General features: G+C 43.1%; 1 protein-coding gene across 15 annotated transcripts in view; it reads left to right on the top strand.

The window, feature by feature from the left end:
* The window catches only part of LOC105472738 (TIAM Rac1 associated GEF 1), a 443,930-nt gene that overhangs the window by 271,922 nt on the left and 148,444 nt on the right, over nucleotides 1-23,564 (top strand). For all 15 annotated transcript variants that reach the window (XM_071095586.1, XM_071095584.1, XM_071095597.1 and 12 more), the window contains 2 exons: nucleotides 11,547-11,723; nucleotides 21,762-22,735. In XM_071095586.1, the coding sequence (XP_070951687.1) occupies nucleotides 21,773-22,735 (963 nt within the window). In that variant the 5' untranslated portion in view covers nucleotides 11,547-11,723; nucleotides 21,762-21,772. The remainder of the gene's footprint in view (nucleotides 1-11,546; nucleotides 11,724-21,761; nucleotides 22,736-23,564) is intronic.

Raw genomic sequence — 23,564 nt, 5'->3', positions numbered from 1 at the left:
TGAGGAACAGGCCCTCATCAGATGCTGAATCTGCTGGCAACCTGAACTTGGACTTCCCAGCCCCTAGAACTGTGAGCAGGAAATTTCTGTTGTTTATAAATTACTCAGTCTAAGTTATTTTGTTATAGCAGCCCAAACACACTAAGTCAGGAGGGTTTTTTTTTCTAACTGTATTGCTGTTCTAATGGGTTCCAGTCCTTTGTTTTTGAGGTCCTTTGTGGAATGGACACCAAATTTCCAGTCAGATCACTGTAAGTGAATTGTGGCCTGTCAGGGATAACATTTTAATCTGGTGCTTGATTATACCTCAAAGTGGAAGGTGTTATTGTCACCTTCCATTTCAGTTACCAAACCAGGAACTTGAGAGAAGTCTGTGCCTCCTCGTTCTTCCTCCTTCTTTCCTCAAAGCGTGTATGTGACCACTGAGTCCTGGTGATCCTACCTGTCATTCTCACTACTCCAAGGCACTCACTGTCCCTGTTGGGCCATCCCATGTGATTAGTTGCTTGCAATAAGTCTTACCCTTCTCTTCCGAGCTACCCAGGTGGGGAAACTATGTTTAATCATGTAACTACCATAATAAAATATCATCACGTAATCCTATAAAATATAATCATGTTCAGTTCCTTTGTGTAGCATCTGTAGCCCCAGCCCATCTTTTTAGCTTCATCATCTCCAGCTTTTTCCCATGCACTCGCCTCCCTACAACTTTGGGCTAATGATACTTCGATTCCTCAGTCTTTGCTTATACCCTTCTCTTTTACTGGAAATTTCTGTTCTTCTCTTTGTGTAAACTCTCTCCTATCCCTGTTCATTTCCTCCCATCCTCCTAAGCTAAGCCAAATCCTATTAACCTGTCGGGATGAGGTTCAACTGAGAGCCTCTCCTAGCAGAATTAGTCTATTTCTCCACATCCTTCACTATTATTAATGCCAGACCAGCTGTTAACAGCCCTGTCTGACTGGGTGAATGCCCACTGTCTTCCCAGATGATAGGCATCATAAAGAAAGGGTCTATTTCCTCATTTCAAACATATAACAGGTGCCCAGTAAAATGTTGGCTGAGTTGAACTGAATGTGTGATCATCAGTAAAATTCTACATAGATACTCTGCCTTACCCAAACAATTCGTAAGCAGTTTTTAGATAGTCCTAAGTGTAGCTATTTAGAAGCCTATTTTTATATACTCTATTTCATAAGATGCTGTCATTTGTAAAATGCACCACTGTTTTGCATACCACTAAGAAGCAAAGAAAATGGCACCAACTAAATCCCAATACACCATTGTGATTGTAAGATATATTCAATTTCAGAGATGTTAAGAGTGAAAAATGATGTTTCTTAAAATCAATGAAATAAATAATTATGTTTTTACATGTTAGAGCTTGTAGTCTTAATTGTATAACTGTGACACAACTTGAAATGATTTGCAAATAAAAACTTAAGGACTTTTTTTTTTTTCTATTTTAAAATGAGTGACTAAAGGAGAATTTGGGACCAAGTGCCCAGGGAGTGACTTGGGACTTAAGGCCTTTTGACCATGGTTACGTCACTCTATCTTGTGGTACCTCTGGCAAAGTCCTCAAGTTTCAACCTCAGTTCTTCTCTTTCAAAAGATGAGTATTTTTGGGTGAAGAATCACATGTATTTTGAAAATCTGTGGGAAGAATTTCTTTAAATAAATAAATGCGCACACACACACATTTGTTGAGACAGAATCTCTCTCTGTTGCCTAGGGTGGAGTACCATGGCACAGCCACAGCTCATTGCAGGCTTGATCTCCTGGGCTTAAGTGGTCCTCCCAGACCGGCCACCCCAGCAGCTGGGACTACCAGTGCATGCCACCACACCTGGCTAATTTTTTTTTTTAAAATTTCTTGTAGAGATGATGTCCTATTGTGTTACCCAGGTTGGTCTTGAACTTCTGAGCTCAAGTGATCTTCCTATTTTGGCCTCCCAAAATGCTCAGATCACAGGCATGAGCCCAGTCCTGTAAATGTTATTATTTTAAAGAAATAGAGATGAGGTCTACCACGTTGCCCGTACTGGTCTCGAACTCCTGGGCCCAAGTTGTCCTCCTGCCTCAGCCTCCCAACATGCTAGGATTACAGGCATGAGCCACTCACTGTGCCTGGACCCTTTAAATGTATTTTTAAAATCATTAACTTTAAAGTGCAATATTCTTTGCTGCACTGTGATGTTTCTTTAGTCTTTGATTAAAATCCTTCTGTTAGGTTATGCCACCTAAACACATATCAAGGTTGATGTTCGTAATATCCCTCTAGCAATGGTGCAACACAGGATCCTATCACAATTTCACTTTTTACATATGGCAGCTCTTATTTCCCAACTATCGTGCTTGCCCAATGCCTTTTAGTTATTAAATTAAGTTGCCAATCAATTATATACACACACTTACATACTTAATATTTCTAGATTCTCTTGCTTCCTCTCCACTTACAGTGTCATAGCCTTAAAAGCTTTCTCATTGTCTGGAGGATTGAAATCTCTCTTTTATTTTAATTAATTAATTAATTCATTTATTTATTTATTGAGCTGGAGTCTCACTCTGTGCCCGGGCTGGAGTGCAGTGGCATGATCTTGGCTCACTGCAGCCTCCACCTCCTGGGTTCAAGCGATTCTCCTGCCTCAGCCTCCCAGGTAGCTGAGATTACAGGTGTGTGCCACCGCACTCAGCTAATTTTTGTATTTTTAGTAGATACAGGGTTTCACCATGTTGGACAGGCTGTACTCTTTAACTCCTGACCTCAAGTTTTCCACCCACCCTGGCCTCCCAAAGTGCTGGGATTATAGGTGTGAGCCACCGCGCCTGGCCGGAAATCTCTCTTTAACCATGTTCTGTTAAAAGAATTTCATGCCGTCAACACAAGCGCAACAGCAGCAGAGACAGCCCCAAGGTGGAAGCAGCAAGTCCGTGGGGGGAGTGATTCTTTTTGGATGGGCCCTTTAGACTCAAAGCATCCAGGGACAACCAGGCAGATTTTCACACCCCATCCCTGTGACCTTTCCAGCGGGGCTTGGGGTTATCTTCTCTGTTGTCTGGGTGCAGGCAGTTCCAGCCCTTGTTGCCAACAGGCTTAGTTGCCACACTGGCCTCTCGAGTGCATGGCCTCACCACCCCGCCACAAGCTCTTCCCTGATTCCAGAGTGGCCGCACCCCTCTGTGTGCGAAGGCAGCTCTGGGTCGGGATTTGGCTTGGGGGGTGGCTTGGGGAATGAAATGTTTGATGACCACATCCTGTTCTGCTTCCTAATGAAGGAAGGGGACCCCTTGATATCCTGACTGTATTTTTGGCTGAAAGACTTTCCTCTTGGCTGCGCGGGAAGGGAACAGGTGGGGGAAGCCAGGCTGCAGGGGTCAGAGGCTATCAGGGAAGTTGCAGGTTGCACTTTCATGCTTTTGGGTCACTGGGGCTGGTCTGGAGAATGTCTTGGAGGTAGACAGAAGCTGCTGAGTCTGAGAGTTCCTTGCGGTGCCTTTTTCCCTGACTTCCCATGTTGGGCCATGTCTCTTAGAATGGAGATTCCCTTGTCTCCAGGCAGGCTCAAGGCTGAACCTCAGACTTGGAAAACAGAGAATTAGAACCAAATTTCTCACTTTGGGAGGCCAAGGTGGGCAGATCACTTGAGGTCAGGAGTTCAAGACTAGCCTGGCTAACTTGGTGAAACCCCATCTCTACTAAAAAAATAAAATAAAATAAATATTAGCTGGGTATGGTGGCACATGCCTGTAGTCCCAGCTACTCGGGAGGTTGAGGCAAGAGAATCGCTTGAACTTGAGAGGTGGAGATTGTAGTGAGCCAAGATAGCACCACTGCACTCCAGCCTGGGGACAGAGTAAGACTCCATCTAAGAAAAATAAAAAATAAATTGCTTTCCTGGAACTTCAGTCTTTGACAGTGAAAGAGGAGCTCTCTTTACCCTCCATCCACCCTGCTGTGTGTCCCAGGAAGCGTGACTTCCTCCTGCGTCTGGTGCAGCTTCTACAACTTACATGGGAGTGGGAGGCAGCTCTGTCCAAGGGAAGACACCTAAGGGTGGCTCAATTTTGGAAAATGAGTTGTTGAGTAAAGTGATTTGATTTTGACATCTCTTCTAAACCAAGGTGTTGATACGTTCTTGAGGCGATTATTTTGGTGTGCGGTTGAAGGATTATTACTCTCCTGTGCTTCACAGGAGGTATGAAAACACTGAGAATGAATACCGTCCTCTCCCACAGTCTTCTTGCACGATTAGCTAGTTCTCTCACTGGGAACACCCTGTACGTTAAGCCACAATGTGGTGAAATAGCAAAGGATGGATCTCAGCGTTAGAAGTTAATGACGTTCAGTTCCGTTTCTGTTTTCTTTGGGGATCAAATGTTCTACCCTGCCTTACGATGTAAGCGTGCTTTTTTGATGTGACTGCAACTTGGAATTTAGGAGCCAGGAGGAAGCCCAAAGCTGTGTTCTAGCATTCCATGGTCACTACTCTTGGAGTGCGGGATGGAATTCCCAAGAGTTCAGTAGCTTTGCGGCTTTAAGAAATGGGAAAAGGGGGATGGGCGCGGTGGCTCATGCCTGTCATCCCAGCCCTTTGGGAAGCCGAGGCAGGTGGATCACCTGAACTCGGGAGTTTGAGACCAGCCTGACCAATATGGTGAAACTCCGTTTCTACTAAAAATTCAAAAATTAACTGGGCGTGGTGATGTGCGCTTGTAATCCCAGCTACTTAGGAGGCTGGGGCAGGAGAATTGCTTGAATCCTGGAGGCGGAGGTTGCAGTGAGCAGAGATCATGCCAGTGCACTCCTGCCTGGGCGACAGAGCAACACCATCTTAAAAGAAAGAAAGAAAGAAATGGGAAAAGAGATGCTGCTTGGATTTTGGAGAAGGCACATGATTCTCATGGTGTGTCCTGAAAAAGTTATTACATCCATTTCAGCAAGCTGGGGCCTCATCTGAATCATTCCTAGAGTCAGGCTGTATGAGTATTTGGGAGATTTGGACACTGGCTGTGTGACACAGCCCTTGGGGGTTGAGTGGCTTCCAAACCCTGTTGGGAGCAAGCTTTGCAGGAAGTGACGTGCTGTCAGTGTTGCAGTACATTGGCAGCTGTCAGTCAGAGGTGTAGTTCCAAGGTGATAAACACCAAGAACTTAGGAGAAGTCTAAAGAGTATTTTGGCCTGATGCCATGAACACAGTGCCAGCCAGATAGTAAGCTTTCCATAAATGGTAGCTCGCCCTAAGTTGAGGTACATATTAACTTCACTTTGAAATGTACCGACTTTACTCCTAAGAAATATGGTGATGTCTATCCTGGCTGAACCTGTTGGTTAAGTATTGCCAAAGATTTACTGCTCTAAAATTAAAGTTATGATTTTAGATAGTTCCCGACTTGTGATTGACTTAAACATATTGATTGTGTGAATATGTTTTCTTGCATAGTTTATTTAGGATATATTTGGATACATTAGGAAGTCACATTGCCCAAAACGAGGGCAGTCTATGGATATGGAAACTTCTGGGGTCTTTTTAATGATTTTCTGATTTCAATGTCTTTTTATACCTGCCTTAAAACAATGGTAGAGCTAAAACTATTTCATCATGCTTTATGGAGTAGGAACCTGGGGCCCTTATCATGGCTCATTCATCTGTTTAGAGGGATTGGTCTTTCACTGGGAGTCCTGGCCCTGCCCCAGGGCCATCAGTGGGAAGGTGGAGCAGCTCTGCTTTGTGCATGAATCCTTATTGCCATCTCAGCTTTCACAGAAGCCAGACAAGCACACCCTTGGTGAAACAGTGGCTTTACACCAGATGGGGTGTGGTCATCTGTCAGCATGTCCTAGCTACAATCAGCTGTGAGCCAGAGAGTCCATCTCAAGGTCACCCCCCTCAGTCATGCTTCCGCACTCCGTGGAGGGCAGACAGTGCTCAAGAAGAATTTCCTGGAAGGAACACCGTCTGTCTCTTGTGCAGCAGTATCCTGTGTCTTCAAGACGGCTGTTTGCTGCTGAATTGTGATTTTTAAAAAAATAATTGTCAAGACAAGAAACATTTCTATGAAATTTGTCACTGAGCCTTCGTGGAAGGATGAGGTCTAGAGCATTGCTCATCACATCACAGTGGCCTCAGAGGACCACCAGTGGAGACTCCTGTCTGATCCAAGTACCAAGAACCAAGAACTTTTGTGCTTCCTTTGAGCCATCCATTTGGACATTGTGAATTTTACAACTGCCATGTTTTTCCTATTTGACTTGGCTGTTATAAAGCTTACTGTTAAATGGAGCTAGGTATGCAGCTCAATAGGATATGCATGGTTACCCTCTTTCCTCCTATTACTTTTTAAATTCTGTATCCTTGGAAGTCATTCCCAAGTTTTTTCTTAAGTAACAGTTTAAAAAGTGATGAGACTTCTTTAACTTTAATTTAATTTCTGAGCCATTTAAAATTTTCTAATGCGCTAGCTCCATCCATCTACATCTATCTATCTACCATCCATCAATGATCCATTCACCATCCACTATCCCTCTATCCATCCATCCACCCATCTACCATTCATCCGTGTCTCTGTCTCCATCCACCACCCATCCATCCATCTACCATTCATCCATATATCTATTATCCATCACCATCTGTCCATCCATCCATCCATCCACCATCCATCCATCCATCCATCCATCCATCCATCCATCCATCCCTCCCTCCATCCATCCCTCCATCCATCTACTTATCCGTTCATCCATCTACCCATCTACCATCCACCTATTTATCTGTCAGTACTGATTTGGGGTCTAAGTATGACTGTTAAAAACTAAGGTTGTTGGTGCTTATTGTATATGAAATAAATGTTTAGGAATTTGATCCAAGACCTCTGCCTGCACTGTTTAAGCTCCGTATAAAGGAAAACTTCCTGATTGTCATTAACCTACTGGTTATGGAAAATTTGGGGACACTAAATCATAGTAAACACAGTAAGAATTTACATACTTATATAAATTTTACGGTTTATAGTGTTATAAACTTATAGGAATCATAGGAATCTTACAGTTATATAGCTATACAGCTGTATACAGCTGTTAGCTGTACAGTTATACAGCTTATAGGAATCTTACAGTTTCCTATAAGAAAAGATATTAGAGTTAAGTATTGGTAAGGCAAACATATTACGTCCTCATTTTTTCTAATGGTTTTCAGAATGGGTAATTTACTGTCCAAAAGTCACATAATTTATGAAGTAATAGCACCTGGTAACTGAACTTGGGTATCTCCAGGGCAAATACAATACAGTGTCTTTTTCTCTATACACTGATCCCTGGAACTTGCAAGGACTTAAAAATGACAGAATGCCCCTTATGAGTGTGTTTTTGTTGTTGTTTGTTGTTTGTTTTTTGAGTTAGGGTCTCACTCTGTTGCCCAGGCTATAACCTCAAACTCCTGGGCTCAAGGGTTCCTCTGACCTCAGCCTCCCAAGTAGCCGGGAATACACATACGCCACCATGCCCAGCTAATTTTGTAAATTTTTTTGTAGAGGTGGGTGTCTCACGGTTTTGCTCAGGCTAGTCTTGAACTCCTGTCCTCAAGCCATCCTCCCACCTCAACCTCCCAAAGCCCTGTGATTACAGGCACAAGCCACTGTGTCTGTCCCCTGCCCCCCATCCCCCACCCCCAAGTGTCTTTGACACTTTGAAGGTGAAAAAGAAAGTTCTGGTTTGGCAGACATTTTTGGAAAAGCCAAGGATTAAATGCTGTGGACACACTATTTCTGACACTTACCGTATTTTCATCTTAAATAATATTACAGGAGTGGAGCAGTAGGACTTCTCAGCCCTATCAATTTTTGCAGGTATTTGAAGCCTGAGATTAGTTTTGGTAATACCTTCCTCACTTCCAGTACACGCATATTCCTGTGAAAACTGGTCATTTGACATATGACACAGAAATTGGCCATATGAATTGAGGATTGTATTAGTCCATTTTCAAGCTGCTGATGAACACATACCCCAAGCTGGGCAATTTACAAAAGAAAGAGGTTTAGCTGGACTCACAGTTCCACGTGGCTGGGGATACCTCACAATCAAGGCGGAAGGCAAGGAGGAGAAAGTCCCATCTTATTTGGCTGCAGGCAAAGAGAGAGCTTGTGCAGGGGAACTCCTCTTTGTAAAACCATCAGATCTCTCGAGACCCACTCACCAACTGCGAGAACAGCACAGGAAAGACCTGCCGCGATGATTCAACTACCTTTCATTGGGTCCCTCCCATGACACATGGGAATTGTGGGAGTTAGAATTCAAGATGAGATTTGGGTGGGGACACTCCCAAACCATATCAAGGATGTCTCGGAGTGAGACTGAAAAACTTGGTAATCTCAGCATTTGGTTCCCTAAGAGTCATCTTAATGTAATGTAAGCAGGCCTACTGGTACTGCTGGATTTCATCAGTATGGCTGTGTGTGTGTGTGTGTGTGTGTGTGTGTGTGTGTGTGTGGTAGCCAATTGAGTAGACCGCATGCATCTGATAGCTGGATTAGTTAATTCTCCAATTTGTTCCACAGCAAATTTAAGGTGACTGATGTCATTCCATTTATAACATATGATTCAGTTTCAGTGAAGTGGGTATCATTTTGCTAAGGAGGCCTGCATAATACTGGCCCATTCTGTAGCACATTCCTTACGGTTTCAACATTTTAAATAGTAGTGGAAGTAATAGCTAATGTTTTTCGAGAACCGATCATGGGATATGGTTATTGAGAACTGATAATGGGATAATTCTGTAACATAGATTATCTCATTTAAAGCTCATGACAGCCCAATGATTTAGGAATCTTATCGTCCTCACTTGTTAGAGGGATAGGACATTTAGAGTTTGCCCCAGGTCACGCTGAAAGTAAAGATTTGACCTGCAAAGCCAAGATATGACCGGATGCGTGCAGCCCGACTCCCAGCTTGGACTGCCAACACTGAGCTTGGTGCGTAGCTGTCTCCCAGTGAAACTGAGTTCTTTGCAGCTCTTGGAGAAAACCCAGAGTACTGACAGTTCCCAAATTGCCGTGGTGGCATCCATTCACAAGGCCATGAAGCAATTAACTTGCTGTAAGGGAAATGGATACGTACTTGTTGGCACGTTTTGACCTTAGCATATCTGCTGATTGTGGAGCTCTTCATTAGGCCGCGTCGTGGATCAGTTCCACAAGCAGGGTCATAGGCAAATTCTTTTCCCCACCAAAATCAGAAAGAAGTTATACCAAATCAACTCTGTTTTGCTCTTGTGTTTTTCAAATAATGCCCTTTCTCCCTGTATTGTTTATTTATTTATTTATTTGCTCAGGGACTAGAAGAATATAGAGAAAAAAATGTACTCTATCTGAATACGTAATTTTTTTTAAAGTATAGAAAATGCATTATCAGCCTCCGTTGTGCAGGTGGAAGGACAGCCGCCTGCCGGCCTCCTTTGCCAGCAAGAATCCAGCCATGCAAATTATTGGCAGCTGGCACTGTAATGAGTCCATTTCAGCATAAATGGGCTATTGCTTATTAATTTCTGCCAGTTCCTAAGCAATTCAGGAACTGCTTTGGAAATGTGGAAATTTGCAGAGAGCATTTTAAGGAGGATGCCCAGGGAAAGGGAGTGAACCGGGTAGCAATGGGGGCATTGTGGAAAGGGAACGTATTGTGGGGTAATAATGGGGTGTTGCTGAGAACTTGTGCTCCTTTCCCTGCAAGCATGAGTCACTAACTTCATGGTTAAATAGCATATTTTCCAAGATGAGGAAGAACTGTATTTGCTTACTGTTCCATTCTGGATAGACATATATATTTATTTACTTACTTCCTGTATGTGGCTCCTTTCCACAAAACAGGCAGTTTTCTTCATGCTCCTGCTCAAAGTATTTGCCATCTCAGGTTCCTACCTGCTGAAACCACCAGCAGTGGGCAGCCCCAGGGAAATGTCTGGGAAGAAAGTACCAAAATGAAGCCACCCAAAGAGGCCCTTCAGGCCTTTGTTTTGCTTGCCTTAGTATTTGTCATTTCACCTCTACCAGCAGGCTTTAAAAAGATGAAGGAAATAAAACAACCCCATTAACCCATGTGTTCCTGGAGCCCTTGCCTTGTTCATTGATTTGCTGTGTCAAATTACAGTTTGGATCTTTTACCTAAATTCTTTCCCATGCGTATTCTTCATGTGTTTTCTCTGAATTTGATGTTTGCCTTCTCAAGAAAACGTGTATGCAGTGGAAAGTTCTATGTAATGGATTTGGGCTTCTGTTTTACTCTCTTTCCACATTTTCTTCAATATCCGTTATAAATACAGCACTACTCTGAGAATAACTGAGGGTTGCTGGTTTCCTTTCATTTCTGTTTCTTGGGACTCTGAAGATTGAGTGGGACATGGGAACCATTCCGTAATAACCTGTTTCTGTTCTCCAACACCTTAATATAAACAGATAGATTAAAATAATAAGATTACTTAGTCTGTAGGGCTATGGATTACCCTGAATGTAAATAGGCTGGTATTATTTATTTATTTATTTCTCTATTTATCTGATTTAAGCCTGTCATTTTATGCCTGTATCCAAATGTTACATCATTTGATTTGGGATGTCATAATGTTATACGAAAGCGGTCCCGACCCAGACCCACCCCAAGAGAGCATTCTTGGATCTCGCGCAAGAAAGAATTCAGGGAGAGTTTATAAAGTCAAAGCAAGTTTATTAAGAAAGTGAAGGAATAAAAGAATGGCTACTCCATAGACAGAGCAGCCCCAAGGGTTGCTGGTTGCCCATTTTTATAGTTATTTCTTGATTATATGCTAAACGGAGTGGATTATTCATGCCTCCCAGGCTGGAGTGCAAAGGTGTGATCTTGGCTCACTGCAACCTCCACCTCCCAGGTTCCAGCGATTCTCCCACCATAGCCTCCTGAGTATCTGGGATTACAGGCACCCACCATCATGCCCAGCTAATTTTTGTATTTTAGTAAAGATGGAGTTTCACCATATTGGCCAGGCTGGTCTTGAACTCCTGACCTCAGGTGATCCGCCTGCCTCGGCCTTCCAATGTGCTGGGATTACAGGCATGACTCACCGCGCCCAGCCCATGCCTCCCCTTTCTAGACCATATAAGGTAATTTCCTGACATTGCTGTGGCATTGTAAACTATCATGGCGCTGGTGGGAGTGTAGCAGTGAGGATGACCAGAGGTCAGTCTCGTCACCATCTTGGTTTTGGTGGGGTTTAGCAGACTTCTTTACTGCAGTCTGTTTTATCAGGAAGGTCTTTGTGACCTGTATCTTGTGCTGACCTCCTGCCTCATCCCGTGACTTAGAATGCCTTAACTGCCTGGGAACCCAGACCAGTAGGTTTCAGCCTCATTTTACCCAGCTCCTATTTAAGATGGAGTTGCTGTGGTTCAAATGCCTCTGACAGTATTTCACAAAAAATTGATGTCATAGAATTGATGAAATGGGTTTGACAGAAAATGCCCATTTCCTTCCTTCTGCCTCATCATTTCCTTTCTGTTTTTCTGTCTCCTCTGACCCGCTCCTCTCCAGGTTTTTGGCGCATTCTCACAGACTTAGATGAAACTGTGATGGCCACCCCAGGGCGCAGGTGCTGACATCGTCCCCAGCCCAGTGGCTGTTCATCCAGACATCATTTCCAACCTCAATATCTAAATGCCACAGTGCTCTTGGAGCAAGTTGGGCTGGGGACCACTGTTGCCTTTTAAGGTAGGTTTGCATATGTATATTTGAGCCTATTATGTTTGTATGAATTAATGGAAATGCTTCAAAGGTGCTGGGACAGATGCATTTTACTATCATTGTTGTGTGTAGCTCGTGGGAAAAAGAATTTGGAATCACTTCCTTGAATTAGGGTTACACCTATCTGACAATTCAAAAGCATTAGCATTAAAACAAAACAGAGAAAACAAAGTAGGTGCCTATGAAATCCTTTTCTCCCCTGTGAATTGCCCTCAGGATCTCGTACATTTATCCCTGGGCTTCACTATCTTTATATCGGATTATGTTTGAAAAAGGCAAACCCGAGCTTCAAAATCTGACTTGAAAACAATGATATGTTTTGTTTCTGCTTTGGATAATCTTTAAAAAGTAAAAATAAACACCGTCAAAATAATAATCTTTTCGAAATCAAAGATCATCTTATATTTGTTGCAAAACTTTCCTGCTTGGTCTCTGGTGTTCAGGGTATTTGTGTGTGACTTGGCAAAACTCTTTTCATGGGTTGTAACGATTTAGCGAAAACTTTCAGAACTTTGTCTCAGTTTAATCTTAGCTCTCTCCCTCACCCCCACCCCCCAACACCGTCTTCAAGCTCAGCCTCCAGTAGGGAAAAAACAGGCTTGAAACCAAGACCTCCCACTAGAATCTAATTTTAAATTTGCAATCTGTTGTCTTGTGATTTCGCTTCAAATTTAACTTAGAAATAAATACATTTCATCCTTTCTCCTGCAGTTTTGGAGGCCTGTTTTCAAGTCATAGAAGGGTAATGATTACGTTTATTTTAATAAGTTTCTAAATACCTCAGGGGAGTGAGATTTTATATTATTAATCATTATAACTTACATCATTAAATGCCTTCTGGTCAGATTTCACAACGTCCTTCCCAACAACAGAGAAACCTTGCCTTCACAGTTAACTGTTGACTTGAATATGATATAAATTGGATTATCATGGGCCCACCAGTGAGATCTAAGGTTTTATGTATTTGCAGTACCCTTGTAATAAGGCAGTGTCGGTGTTGAACATTCCCACTTAGAAGAGCTAGACTAAAACTTCTGTATATTTAGTTTACAATCACAAGTAAGATATGGTTTCTGCCATTGAGATTTTTCTAATAAAATGAGAAGAGGGTAGTTAAAAACAAGACAGATGTGCCAGTGTACAAATAACCCTGCCAGAGATACAATGAGAGGAGGTCAGTGTGCCATTGAAACATAGTGAAAAAGTGGAGTAAGTCCAAGCTAGGTAGTATTTTCTTCATCGTAGGTAATTTTCCCAGGCCATCTGTTTTAGAGTTTGGGTTTGATGCCGTTTTGTTGTAGCTGTCAGCATAGTGCCCACATCCTCACTCTCTTCAACTGTAAAAAAAAATTCAGTGACTTAAAAACCTGTTGGCATGTTCTATTTATTTTACTTCCCTTAAAATGAATTACATATTTAGTATAAAAACATTAGAAAATACCCAAAAAAGGTATAATTGTGAAAATTGCCCTACAAACAATCCATCCGGAATAATTGCTTTTTAAAATTCTTACACAGATTTATCATGTATATAGGCGTGTGAAATATTTACATATTAATATTCTTTTTTTTTTTTTTTTTTCCTTCTGAGACAGCGTTTTGCTGTCACCTAGGCTAGAGTGCAGTGGTGTAATCTTGGCTCACTACAACCTCCGCCTCCCAGGTTCAAGCGATTCTTGTGCCTCAGCCTCCAGAGTAGCTGGGATTACAGACATCCCCCCCCACCACGCCCAGCTAATTTTTGTAGTTTTAGTAGAGATGAGGTTTCACCATGTTGGCCAGACTAGTCTCAAACTCCTGACCTCAAGTGATCCACCTGCCTCAGCCTCCCGAAGTGCTGGGATTACAGGTGTGAGCCACTGTGCCCGGCCACATCTTAATACTCTTGGAGAGAATTTTTAACTCTCTCAAAGTCCGTATCTTGAATGTGCATCTCACATCTAAGATTTTAATTCTGGAGGATGAGAAGAATTTGCACTAGAGATGTTTGATCCCAGTGGTGGAATCACCTTTTGGATTATTTACTCCCACACAGGAAAAGCCCTGGCCAGCTGACCCACAGGGCTAGGCATTATTCATGTGGAACTTTCCTGTTCTTCCGCTAGAGGGTGGGGCATCCTACTGTCTGCCAGGAGCACCACTGGAACCTCTGGGATAATTGAGGGCATTAGACATCCTAAACCATAAAAATATTATTACAACCTCCTTAGTCCTCAAGGTGATGAAGTTGTTTCCAGATTCCCTTGTGTCTTTTTCTTTCCTTCCTTGTTTTCCCTCTCAACAATCTGTGGTTGTGGAAGTGTTTTTCTATGTTCTTTATACCCAGGACTTTGACCACAGGGTGGCTTTCTATTCACTGGAATATTTCCTTACGCAGTACAGGTGGTTTAAAAATGCAAGGTACGTGCTGTATCTTGGGTCATATAGGGTTGACCTTTCTTTTTTATGTGTGTTCTATTTGTTTACTCATGTATTTTTTTTTTTTTTTTTTTTTTTTTTTGAGAAGGAGTCTCGCTCTGTTTCCCAGGCTGGAGTGCAGTGGCAAAATCTTGGCTCACTGCAGCCTCTGCCTTCTGGGTTCAAGTGATTCTCCTGCCTCAGCCTCCCAAGTAGGGTCGGGATTACAGGCGTGTATCATGCCTGGCTAATTTTTGTATTTTTGTAGAGATGGGGTTTTGCCATGTTGGCCAGCTGGTCTCCAACTCCTGACCTCAGGTGATCCACCCTCCTTGGCCTCCCAAAGTGCAGGCATGAGCCACCGTGCCCAGCTGTTACTCATTTATTAATATCATCATTGATGTTCATAATGATCTTACACAGGCATTGCAAGCAGTTAAGTTTCTCATTAATTTCAAGGGTGTTTACTTTTACTCAGGAAGCACACTTGTAATAGTTGCTTTAAAAGTCTGATAATTCCAACATCTGGGCCATCTTGGGATTGGCATCTATTGATTGTCCTTACCCCTGAGAGCTAATCACATTTTCCTGGTTCTTTGAAATGCATTGTGGGCATTTCGAATATTATGTCATGATACTCCAGGTCTTGGTACATAATCTGGAGAATATTGATTTTTCCTTGTTGTTATTTTGCAGGCAGTCAACCTGACTGGGTTCAGATTGTAAGTGCTGTCTCACCTCCGTGGGTTGAGGCTCTAATGTCAGTTCAGTTTTCAAAGCCTTTGGTATACTACTTTGAGTTTGTCCTGTTTGTGCACCACTCAGGTGTTAGTCTGAGGGTTGGGCTGTGGTTTATGTCTTGATTCAGTTCTCAAAGCTTTTGCTGTCTTGCTTTGAATCAGTCCTAGGCATGTGCATCTGAGGAGTGAGCCTGGCACTTGTGCAGATTTATATGCATCATTATGGGATGTTATTTTCCAGTTCTCTTTTCTCTGAGATCTCCACACTCTCTCTGGCTTACAGGGACTATTCTTGATTCCTCTGGGTAGAACAACAAGGTCTGATCCAGAGTTTTTGTTGCCTGTGTCATAGCTTCACTGGAGCTATACTCACCCTTGGTATAAGACTGGGTGAGAAATTAGGACATTAAAAACAAAATAGGAAACTCACCCTTAAATGGGTGGCATCCTCAGGTTTTGATCTTTTTTTTTTCTTGCTTTTGTTTACTTGTTGGTCCAGAGTTTTTAGTTGTCATTAGCTGGGCTAAGATAGGCCTTAGTTGGTTTACTCCAACTTGCCGGCACCAGATATTAAAAACTTATTTTTTTCACTAGTTTGTTAAGACAGAAGCTTTATCCTCAGATGATCAATGTCACCTCTTTATTTAACCTCATTTTGGACCACCGTTCTGTGTGTGCTTTGTACTTTCTGATCACATTTTGCTAGATGATGCTCAATAAATGCTTGTTTTTTTTTGTTGTTGCCTAATTCATTGAAATTATGTTAGAATATTCTAGATGCTTTTCAGCTAAAAATAAAAGGGGATTCAACTACATTTTTTTTGGAAGAACTCTCACTTTAAACTACAGTTTCATTAGACTATTCAGTTAGTTAATTAAGACTCATTTTGTTTGTTTAACTTTTTATTTCAAAATAATTATGACTCACAGGAAATTGTATGCAGGAAATGTAACCATCACCCAGTTTTTTCTAATGGTTGCATCTTGCATAATTATAGTAAAATACCAAAGCCAGGAATTTGACATTGTTTCAATGTATGTGTAGTTCTATATCTTTTTTTTTTTAAAAGGCTTAGTAGCCTAATAAATCTATAAAAGCAGTCCCTGAGAAATGACCACCTATCAGATATATATGAACCACTCTAACAAGTATTTATGCGTATTGCTAAAGTTTCTTAAAATACCTTTTGACTCCTTTACTATGTATAGACAGTCCCCAACTTAGGGTGGTTTGACTTGTGTTTTTTTAACTTTACGGTGGTACACATGCAATCCCTTTGTTTTTCACTTTCAGCACAGTATTCAATAAGTTGCATGAAATATGTGTTGAGGCCGGGCGCGGTGGCTCACGCCTGTAATCCCAGCACTTTGGGAGGCCGAGGCGGGCGGATCACAAGGTCAGGAGATCGAGACCACGGTGAAACCCCGTCTCTACTAAAAATACAAAAAAGTAGCCGGGCGCGGTTGTGGGCGCCTGTAGTCCCAGCTACTCGGGAGGCTGAGGCAGGAGAATGGTGTGAACCCGGGAGGCGGAGCTTGCAGTGAGCCGAGATCACGCCACTGCACTCCAGCCTGGGCGACAGAGCGAGACTCCGTCTCAAAAAAAAAAAAAAGAAATATGTGTTGAATAACACTTATTATAAATAAATATTCAACAAATATTCAATACTTAAAATAGACTTTGTGTCAGATGATTTTGCTCAACTATAGGCTAATGTAAGTGTTCTGAGCACATTTAGGGTAAGCTAGGCTCAGCTATGATGTTTGGTAGGTTAGGTGTATTAAATGTATTTTTGACTTAGGATATCTTCACCTTACAGTGGGTTTATGATGATATGACCCCATAATAAATGGAGGAGCATCTGCATTTAATTTGATGGGATTTAAAGGCCTTTCAGGTGATTACTTACTGAAAAGTTTAACTCATCACTTTAAGAGAGGATCGTGGTGTTGGTAAGAATAGAAGAATCACACTCGTCCTATTGTCTTTGATCCCTGGCCCTAAGCACTCCCCTGGGAACTCCTGATGCTTTGACCCCATACCACTTTCAGATGACACTCTTGCCCATCATGCCACTTAGTCTCCTTTGCCCCCACTTTCTCTGGATCCTCCTAGGCCTGAGCAGTTCTGCACTCATTGCCCTGACTATGGGGAGAGCTGCTCTCTCAATTCTTAACCTCATTCCTGAACCTCTGCACTGTAGCTCCAAAAGGAAGAGGAAGATAGGAACTGAAGGCAAGAACTCAGTGGAATGAAACAGGTGCAAGCCCTTAATTCTTTCCCCAGGAAGCACTGGGGGTGGGGAGGGGAACACACTGGAGCACAAGCTGAACACCCTCACCCCTAAGTTCATGGATCAGGGTGACCTTCAACCCAGTGGTCCAGAGTAAGGGACGGACACAGACCTGCAGGTGGAAAGGGCCCAGGGAGCAGCGAGCTGATTGGGAAGTATCTTCCGGGCATCCTGAGAGAAGAGGCTAGTGTATTTAAGACTGATGTGTGCTGTGTCTCATTCGCATTGTGGTCATGTTTTCACCTGTGTTGCATTGTAGTTGTATGAGTTTTCACATCTTACATTAAAGTGTCTTTGTCATTCATTCATTCCAGGATTTTTTTTTCTCTTGAGTTTTTAGTGTTTTTTTAATGGACCACCTACAACCTTTCAGACTGGGTTCTAGGCAATGAGGATACAGCAGGAAACAAGACACTTCTAGCCCTCCTGAAGCTTAGGCTCTAGTGGGAAGAGAGAATAAGAGAGACCAGTAGAGAATAGGAAAGACCAGTAAGTGAAATATATATTGTTGGTTACAATTATGATCAATGTGAAGGCGAAAAGTGAAAGAAGAGGGGTAAGAAATGTTGAGTTCTGCAGCACTGGGTGTCATTTTAGATGGAGGGGTCAGGAAAGGCCTCCTTGACAAGGGGACATTTGATTGAAGGTCTGAAGGAACTTGGTGGAGTAGGCGGAAAGGCGGAGCGTTCTAGGCAGAGGGACAGGCACAGGCCCCGAGGCAGGCTAAGGAAGCCAGAACTCAGAGCAGGGATGTCCAGTCTTTTGGCTTCCCTGGGCCACATTGGAAGAAGAAGAATTGTCTTGGGCCACACATAAGATACACTAACGATAACGAATGAGCCAAAAAACCCAAAATCGCTAAAAAATCTCCTAGTGTTTTAAGAAAGTGTGTGAATTTGTGTTGGGCTGCATTCAAAGCCATCCACGTGGTCTGCGGCCTACGGGTTGAACAAGCTTGACTTAGAAGATTGGAACGAAAGAAAAGCACGAGAAGCCAGACTTGAGGTTTGAATATTGAGAGTTGTTCTTAGGCTAAAAACTTGTCCTACCTCCCTCCTACCTAGTCCATAAACATGAGAGCTATCCGGGACCACTAACATTCTAGAGAAGTAAGTCATAGTCGGAAATAAAAGAATTTAAATGAATTTAAACCTGGTAACGTTTCCCAGCTTGAGATCTAGTACCAGTTTTCTGGCATCCTCCTTTTCAATGTCAATCCCCGTTTCTGCATTTCAGCTTGTCCTTCTTGTCCCAAATATTCTCTCTCCTACCTAGTGACTGTGTGATGATGTTGGTGAGGTGCTGGTCCTTCACTTTTTGCTTTTGTTACTAAAATGCACCAATATTTTTGATTCTTTATCATCCGTGGAATATTTCTAGTCTTGCGGAAGCCGCAAAAAAAGTAAAAGTAAATTTCTGCCCTGAATTTGCTTCCTTTGTACTACAGGAACAACAAAACCCACGCAAATAAAAATGCAAATCAGGTTTTGTTTGTTGAAGATAAAAATAAAAAGGGTTAAGTAAGATAGAATAGGAAGAAATTAAGAGGATGGAAGTAGCTGGCATTTTACATATGTACATGGAAAGGTTAAAACTTAAATTCACCGGCTGGGTGTGGTGGCTCACGACTGTAATCCCAGCACTTTGGGAGGCCGAGGCGGGCGGATCATGAGGTCGGGAGATCAAGACCATCCTGGCTAACACGGTGAAACCCCGTCTGTATTAAAAATGCAAAAAATTAGCTGGGCGTTGTGGCGGGCGCCTATAGTCCCAGCTACTCAGGAGGCTGAGGCAGGAGAATGGCGTGAACCCAGGAGGAGGAGCTTGCAGTGAGCCGAGATCGCGCCACTGCACTCCAGCATGGGCGACAGAGCAAGACTCTGTCTCCAAAAAAAAAAAAAAAACTTACAATTCACCAACTTTCTGGGGCTTGCCAGTGGGACAGGGGTTGTTTCGGAAGCGGAGATGCTGTCTCCTGTATGCAATGAGCTATTTCAACTTTTCACACCGATGTTATTTCAGAGTCCTCCACTGATCCACATGGGCTTTCATCGTTCTTACTAACCTTTCAGGAACAGCTTTCAAATTGAAAGGTGTTTCAGCAGTCCCTAGAAACTTATGTTTCTTAACTTCAGTTGCTTCAAACTTCCCGCTCACGCTCCTTAGGCCATCCCCTGAGAGTTTCTCTTAGTAGGATTTAGGAGATTTGGCATTCCTGTCTACATTCTAGTTCTGAAGATAAAAGTGGCTTCTTGCCTACCTTGGCCAGCTGAAAAGAATCTTGCTACTAAAAATGCTACGAATATAACAGAGCCGTCAGCGTGATACATGGAGTGCGGTAATTCTTGAAGGTTGGGGCCATTTCCTTCAGGAAAACCTCTCCTGAGGCTTTTAACTTGATGAGTTTTCTGTTGGCAGAAACAAGCCTCACCAGAAAGCTGTTGTTGAAAATATATCTGTCAATTTATATTTGCAAACTTTTGATATATGTGGTAGAGGAGGGTAAATCTTAACATGTTTGAGGCGACAGTTTTGCCTTTTCTTTTACTCGATTTATTTCATCATAGTCCTTTCCTCTTTTAAATTGAAACCTATGTGATTCTTAAAATGGGGCTGTGACTAACATTGGTTCTAAGTCTTTATTTATTGGCAAAAGATATAGTTACATAGGCACATCCAGGTATCTTAATATATCCTTTAAAAAACTAAAGAACTCCAAGGCATTGGTCAAAGCCTATAGTGTTATTGAAATGCACATTTACTTATTTTACTTGTACGAAATGTAGCATGTGCCATTCTTAGGAATTTAGATAATATAAATGGTTGTGCACAGACCGTTGATCTTTTCGTTTTTATCTTTTTTCTTCTTAAAGATACCAGAGAAGCATGAACATATTGCTTTGAAATCTACTTGCTACTAGTAAAAAGGAGATTGTCTTTCTTGGAAAATTCCCTCTGAGATTCCTCTGATGTGTGACCTGGTGGGGAATATTCCAGACTGGGAATAGCTTAACATCTGGTGTCTGTATGAGTTATCCCTGAACTCACTAGAACATTCAATGGAGGGTTTCCCTTTGTATTGCAACAAATTTTATTTCAGTAAAGATGTGCTGGTGAGAGTTTCAGTAACATTTTAGCCTGAACAGTGGAATTATAGAGTAAGTCTAGGATCAATGTGAAGGTATATTGTATTCCAGGCTGTTTCGATCTCTTTGCAATGATCACGGTAATATCACTTCCTGCTTTGCCACCATGCCTTTTACTTTCTTGTGTATTGCGTGCCTTCCCTGGCTAGAAGTTAGCTTCATGAGAGTAGGGGATGTGTCCCTTTTGTTCCCTGCTGTATCTCTGGCTTCTAGAACATGGCAGGTGCTCAATGTGTATTTTCTGAATGAATGACTCGCTAGGTGGTTAAAAGAACCACCTCAGAGATATGCCCAGTTACTTTGTTTTTCTTCTTTCCTTTCCAGCTATTTTCATGTGCGTTATCTTAAGTGCATAGAATTTGAAGTGTGCCAGAGGGACCTCACGGAGCAAGGAGAATAGGCTAAGTAGAGTCACAGGTGTCGAGCTTTGAAGATTTTTCTCTTTCCCACTGTGGGTAACAGAATTGTGTCATCGGGTCAGTGAGAGAGACTGTAAAAATATTAAGGAGGGACTTGAATTAACCTGGGGGGCCCCAGAAGGCTGAATCACACTTAGTGGTTTCACAATGTGAATTTCTTTTTGCAGGGCACGCTGTACCAGATTAATGTTCGCAGGTTGGATTTGCTCCCAGAAATAAACCCATTAATCTACTGCTAAGCAGAGAGCAGAGTTTCTATTTTGTTTTGCCCATCCCCACCACCCCTCCATAGCCCTCCCAAAATGCCCCTAAAATCCAGGTCCTCAGAAGGCTGTGACATTAAAGGTCAAAGCTTTTTTTAATTTTTGACTTTGATTTACTAGGAAAAGTTGATCAGACTTACACTTTGAGGTTTTCCATTTCTGATTGATTTTGAAGCATTATTAGAGATCAAATAGAGAAAAAAAAAAAAAACCAAAAAACCCAAAAGTACCCATTGGCAGGGAGGGAAGGAGGTTACCAAACGCACCTCTAAGTTTTGTATTTTGAAATACGTATATCATTTCAAACAGAAATTACTCCTTTGGTGAACATTTTGGTTTGTACTTTCAGAGTTTTCAATTTACAGATAGGAGTAGAACTTCAAATATTTAGTAAGGAAGACCAGGTCAGTGGAGTTTCTGGCTGTACAAAAGCAGCGCTCTCAGCTGTGGCCTGTGGCCATCGTCCCTCTGGGCAGAGACGAGTCTAACTGTCTGATGCTCATATTTAGGAGCTCATTTCATATCTCAGGGGGCAGTCTCAGTAGATGATGTTACTGTTGACCTGCTCCCAGGTAAGAGTCCAAGAACCTACCAGGTGCATGTAGGAAGTTGTGCTGTTACTTACCCCACAAGCCCTGTGAGCCAAGGTGTTCTACCCTGCCTGCAGGCTGAGCTCTTTCTCTGAGATGCCTATACCTGTACTGGTAGTGACTCAGTTCTCCCCCTTTCCCCCCGCTTTGCTGCAGACCATAAAACCATGGGAAACGCAGAAAGTCAACATGTAGAGCACGAGTTTTATGGAGAAAAGCATGCCAGCCTGGGGCGCAAGCACACGTCCCGCTCCCTCCGCCTCTCGCACAAGACGCGGCGGACCAGGCACGCTTCCTCGGGGAAGGTGATCCACAGGAACTCCGAAGTAAGCACCCGCTCCAGCAGCACCCCCAGCATCCCCCAGTCCCTGGCTGAAAATGGCCTGGAGCCCTTCTCCCAAGATGGTACCCTAGAAGACTTCGGGAGCCCCATCTGGGTGGACCGAGTGGACATGGGCTTGAGACCTGTGTCTTACACTGACTCTTCTGTCACTCCCAGCGTAGACAGCAGCATCGTGCTCACGGCAGCCTCTGTGCAGAGCATGCCAGACTCTGAGGAGAGCAGGCTTTACGGGGATGACGCTACATATTTGGCTGAGGGAGGCAGGAGGCAGCATTCCTATACATCCAATGGGCCCACTTTCATGGAGACGGCGAGCTTTAAGAAGAAACGCTCCAAATCTGCAGACATCTGGCGGGAGGACAGCCTGGAATTCTCACTCTCTGATCTGAGCCAAGAACATTTAACAAGCAACGAAGAAATCTTGGGTTCCGCGGAAGAGAAGGACTGCGAGGAGGCTCGGGGGATGGAAACGCGGGCGAGTCCGCGGCAGCTCAGCACCTGTCAGAGAGCCAATTCCTTGGGTGACTTGTATGCTCAGAAAAACTCTGGAGTGACAGCAAACGGGGGGCCGGGGAGCAAATTTGCAGGCTACTGTCGGAATTTGGTGTCTGATATTCCCAATCTTGCAAACCATAAGATGCCACCAGCTGCTGCTGAAGAGACTCCTCCGTACAGTAATTATAACACACTTCCCTGTAGGAAATCTCACTGTCTCTCTGAAGGTGCCACCCACCCACAAATTAGCCATAGCAACAGCATGCAAGGCAGAAGAGCTAAAACAACTCAGGTAAAGTGATTGAAATTTCTTTCAATATTTTGGGAATGGTGCATGACTCTTTCAGTGCATGACTTTGCTCTTAGAATATTTCCATCTTTTAATCGGGTTTTACCCTGTTTGCCTGGTAGTTGCTGCAGCTGGTGCTGTTTTGGGAGGATTTCTGTCTCTTCTGCTTTGCCCCTCTTACAGTTCTGTGGTTAAGGGGTGGGGATTAAGGGAAGTGTGTGGGGGGAGTGGCGATGTGATAGGAGTGGGAAAAAAAGCTAGTAAGTTCATATTGGGAAACTGCTTCTACATCTTAGTTCTTCAACAGCATCCCACTTATTCCAGCTTCCTTTCTAACTTAGTCCTTCCCGTGGAAAAACAGGCATGGTGGGTTGCAGACTCTTGGAACTTATTTCTTCACTGCAGCAGGTGGGAGGAGGTTAGTCGGCAACTCCTTTGAGGAGGCATTTTAAATTCTGGGCGGGTTTGGGTCACTTGTCAGCTCCTCTCGGTGGTTGGCAGGCTCGCTGCCTTACCGGGAGCCATTTCAATTTCCTGTTCCGTGCGATGCTGGCCAGCCCTGTCTCTGGAGGGAGGTGGAGCGGAAGGAATAACATGAGTGGCTTCCAGTTCTTACTTTGCAACCAGCTAGTTGTTTGACCTTGGGCAAACCCTGACTTCTGGTCGTTCCTCTGAAAAATGGGGATAAAGATGCTCAGCTTGCCTGCTTCGGGGTCTCGTGCACGAAACCGTGGGGAGGAAACTAAGAGACTTCGCTCCAGCCCGGGTGACAAAAGTGAGACTCCATCTCCAAAAAAAAAAAAAAAAAAAAAAAAAAAGGACTTTGAAAGTG

This window comes from Macaca nemestrina, chromosome 4, assembly GCF_043159975.1.
Source record: "Macaca nemestrina isolate mMacNem1 chromosome 4, mMacNem.hap1, whole genome shotgun sequence".
In the NCBI taxonomy this organism is placed as follows: Eukaryota; Metazoa; Chordata; class Mammalia; order Primates; family Cercopithecidae; genus Macaca; species Macaca nemestrina.
This window is presented reverse-complemented; position numbering and strand designations above follow the sequence as displayed.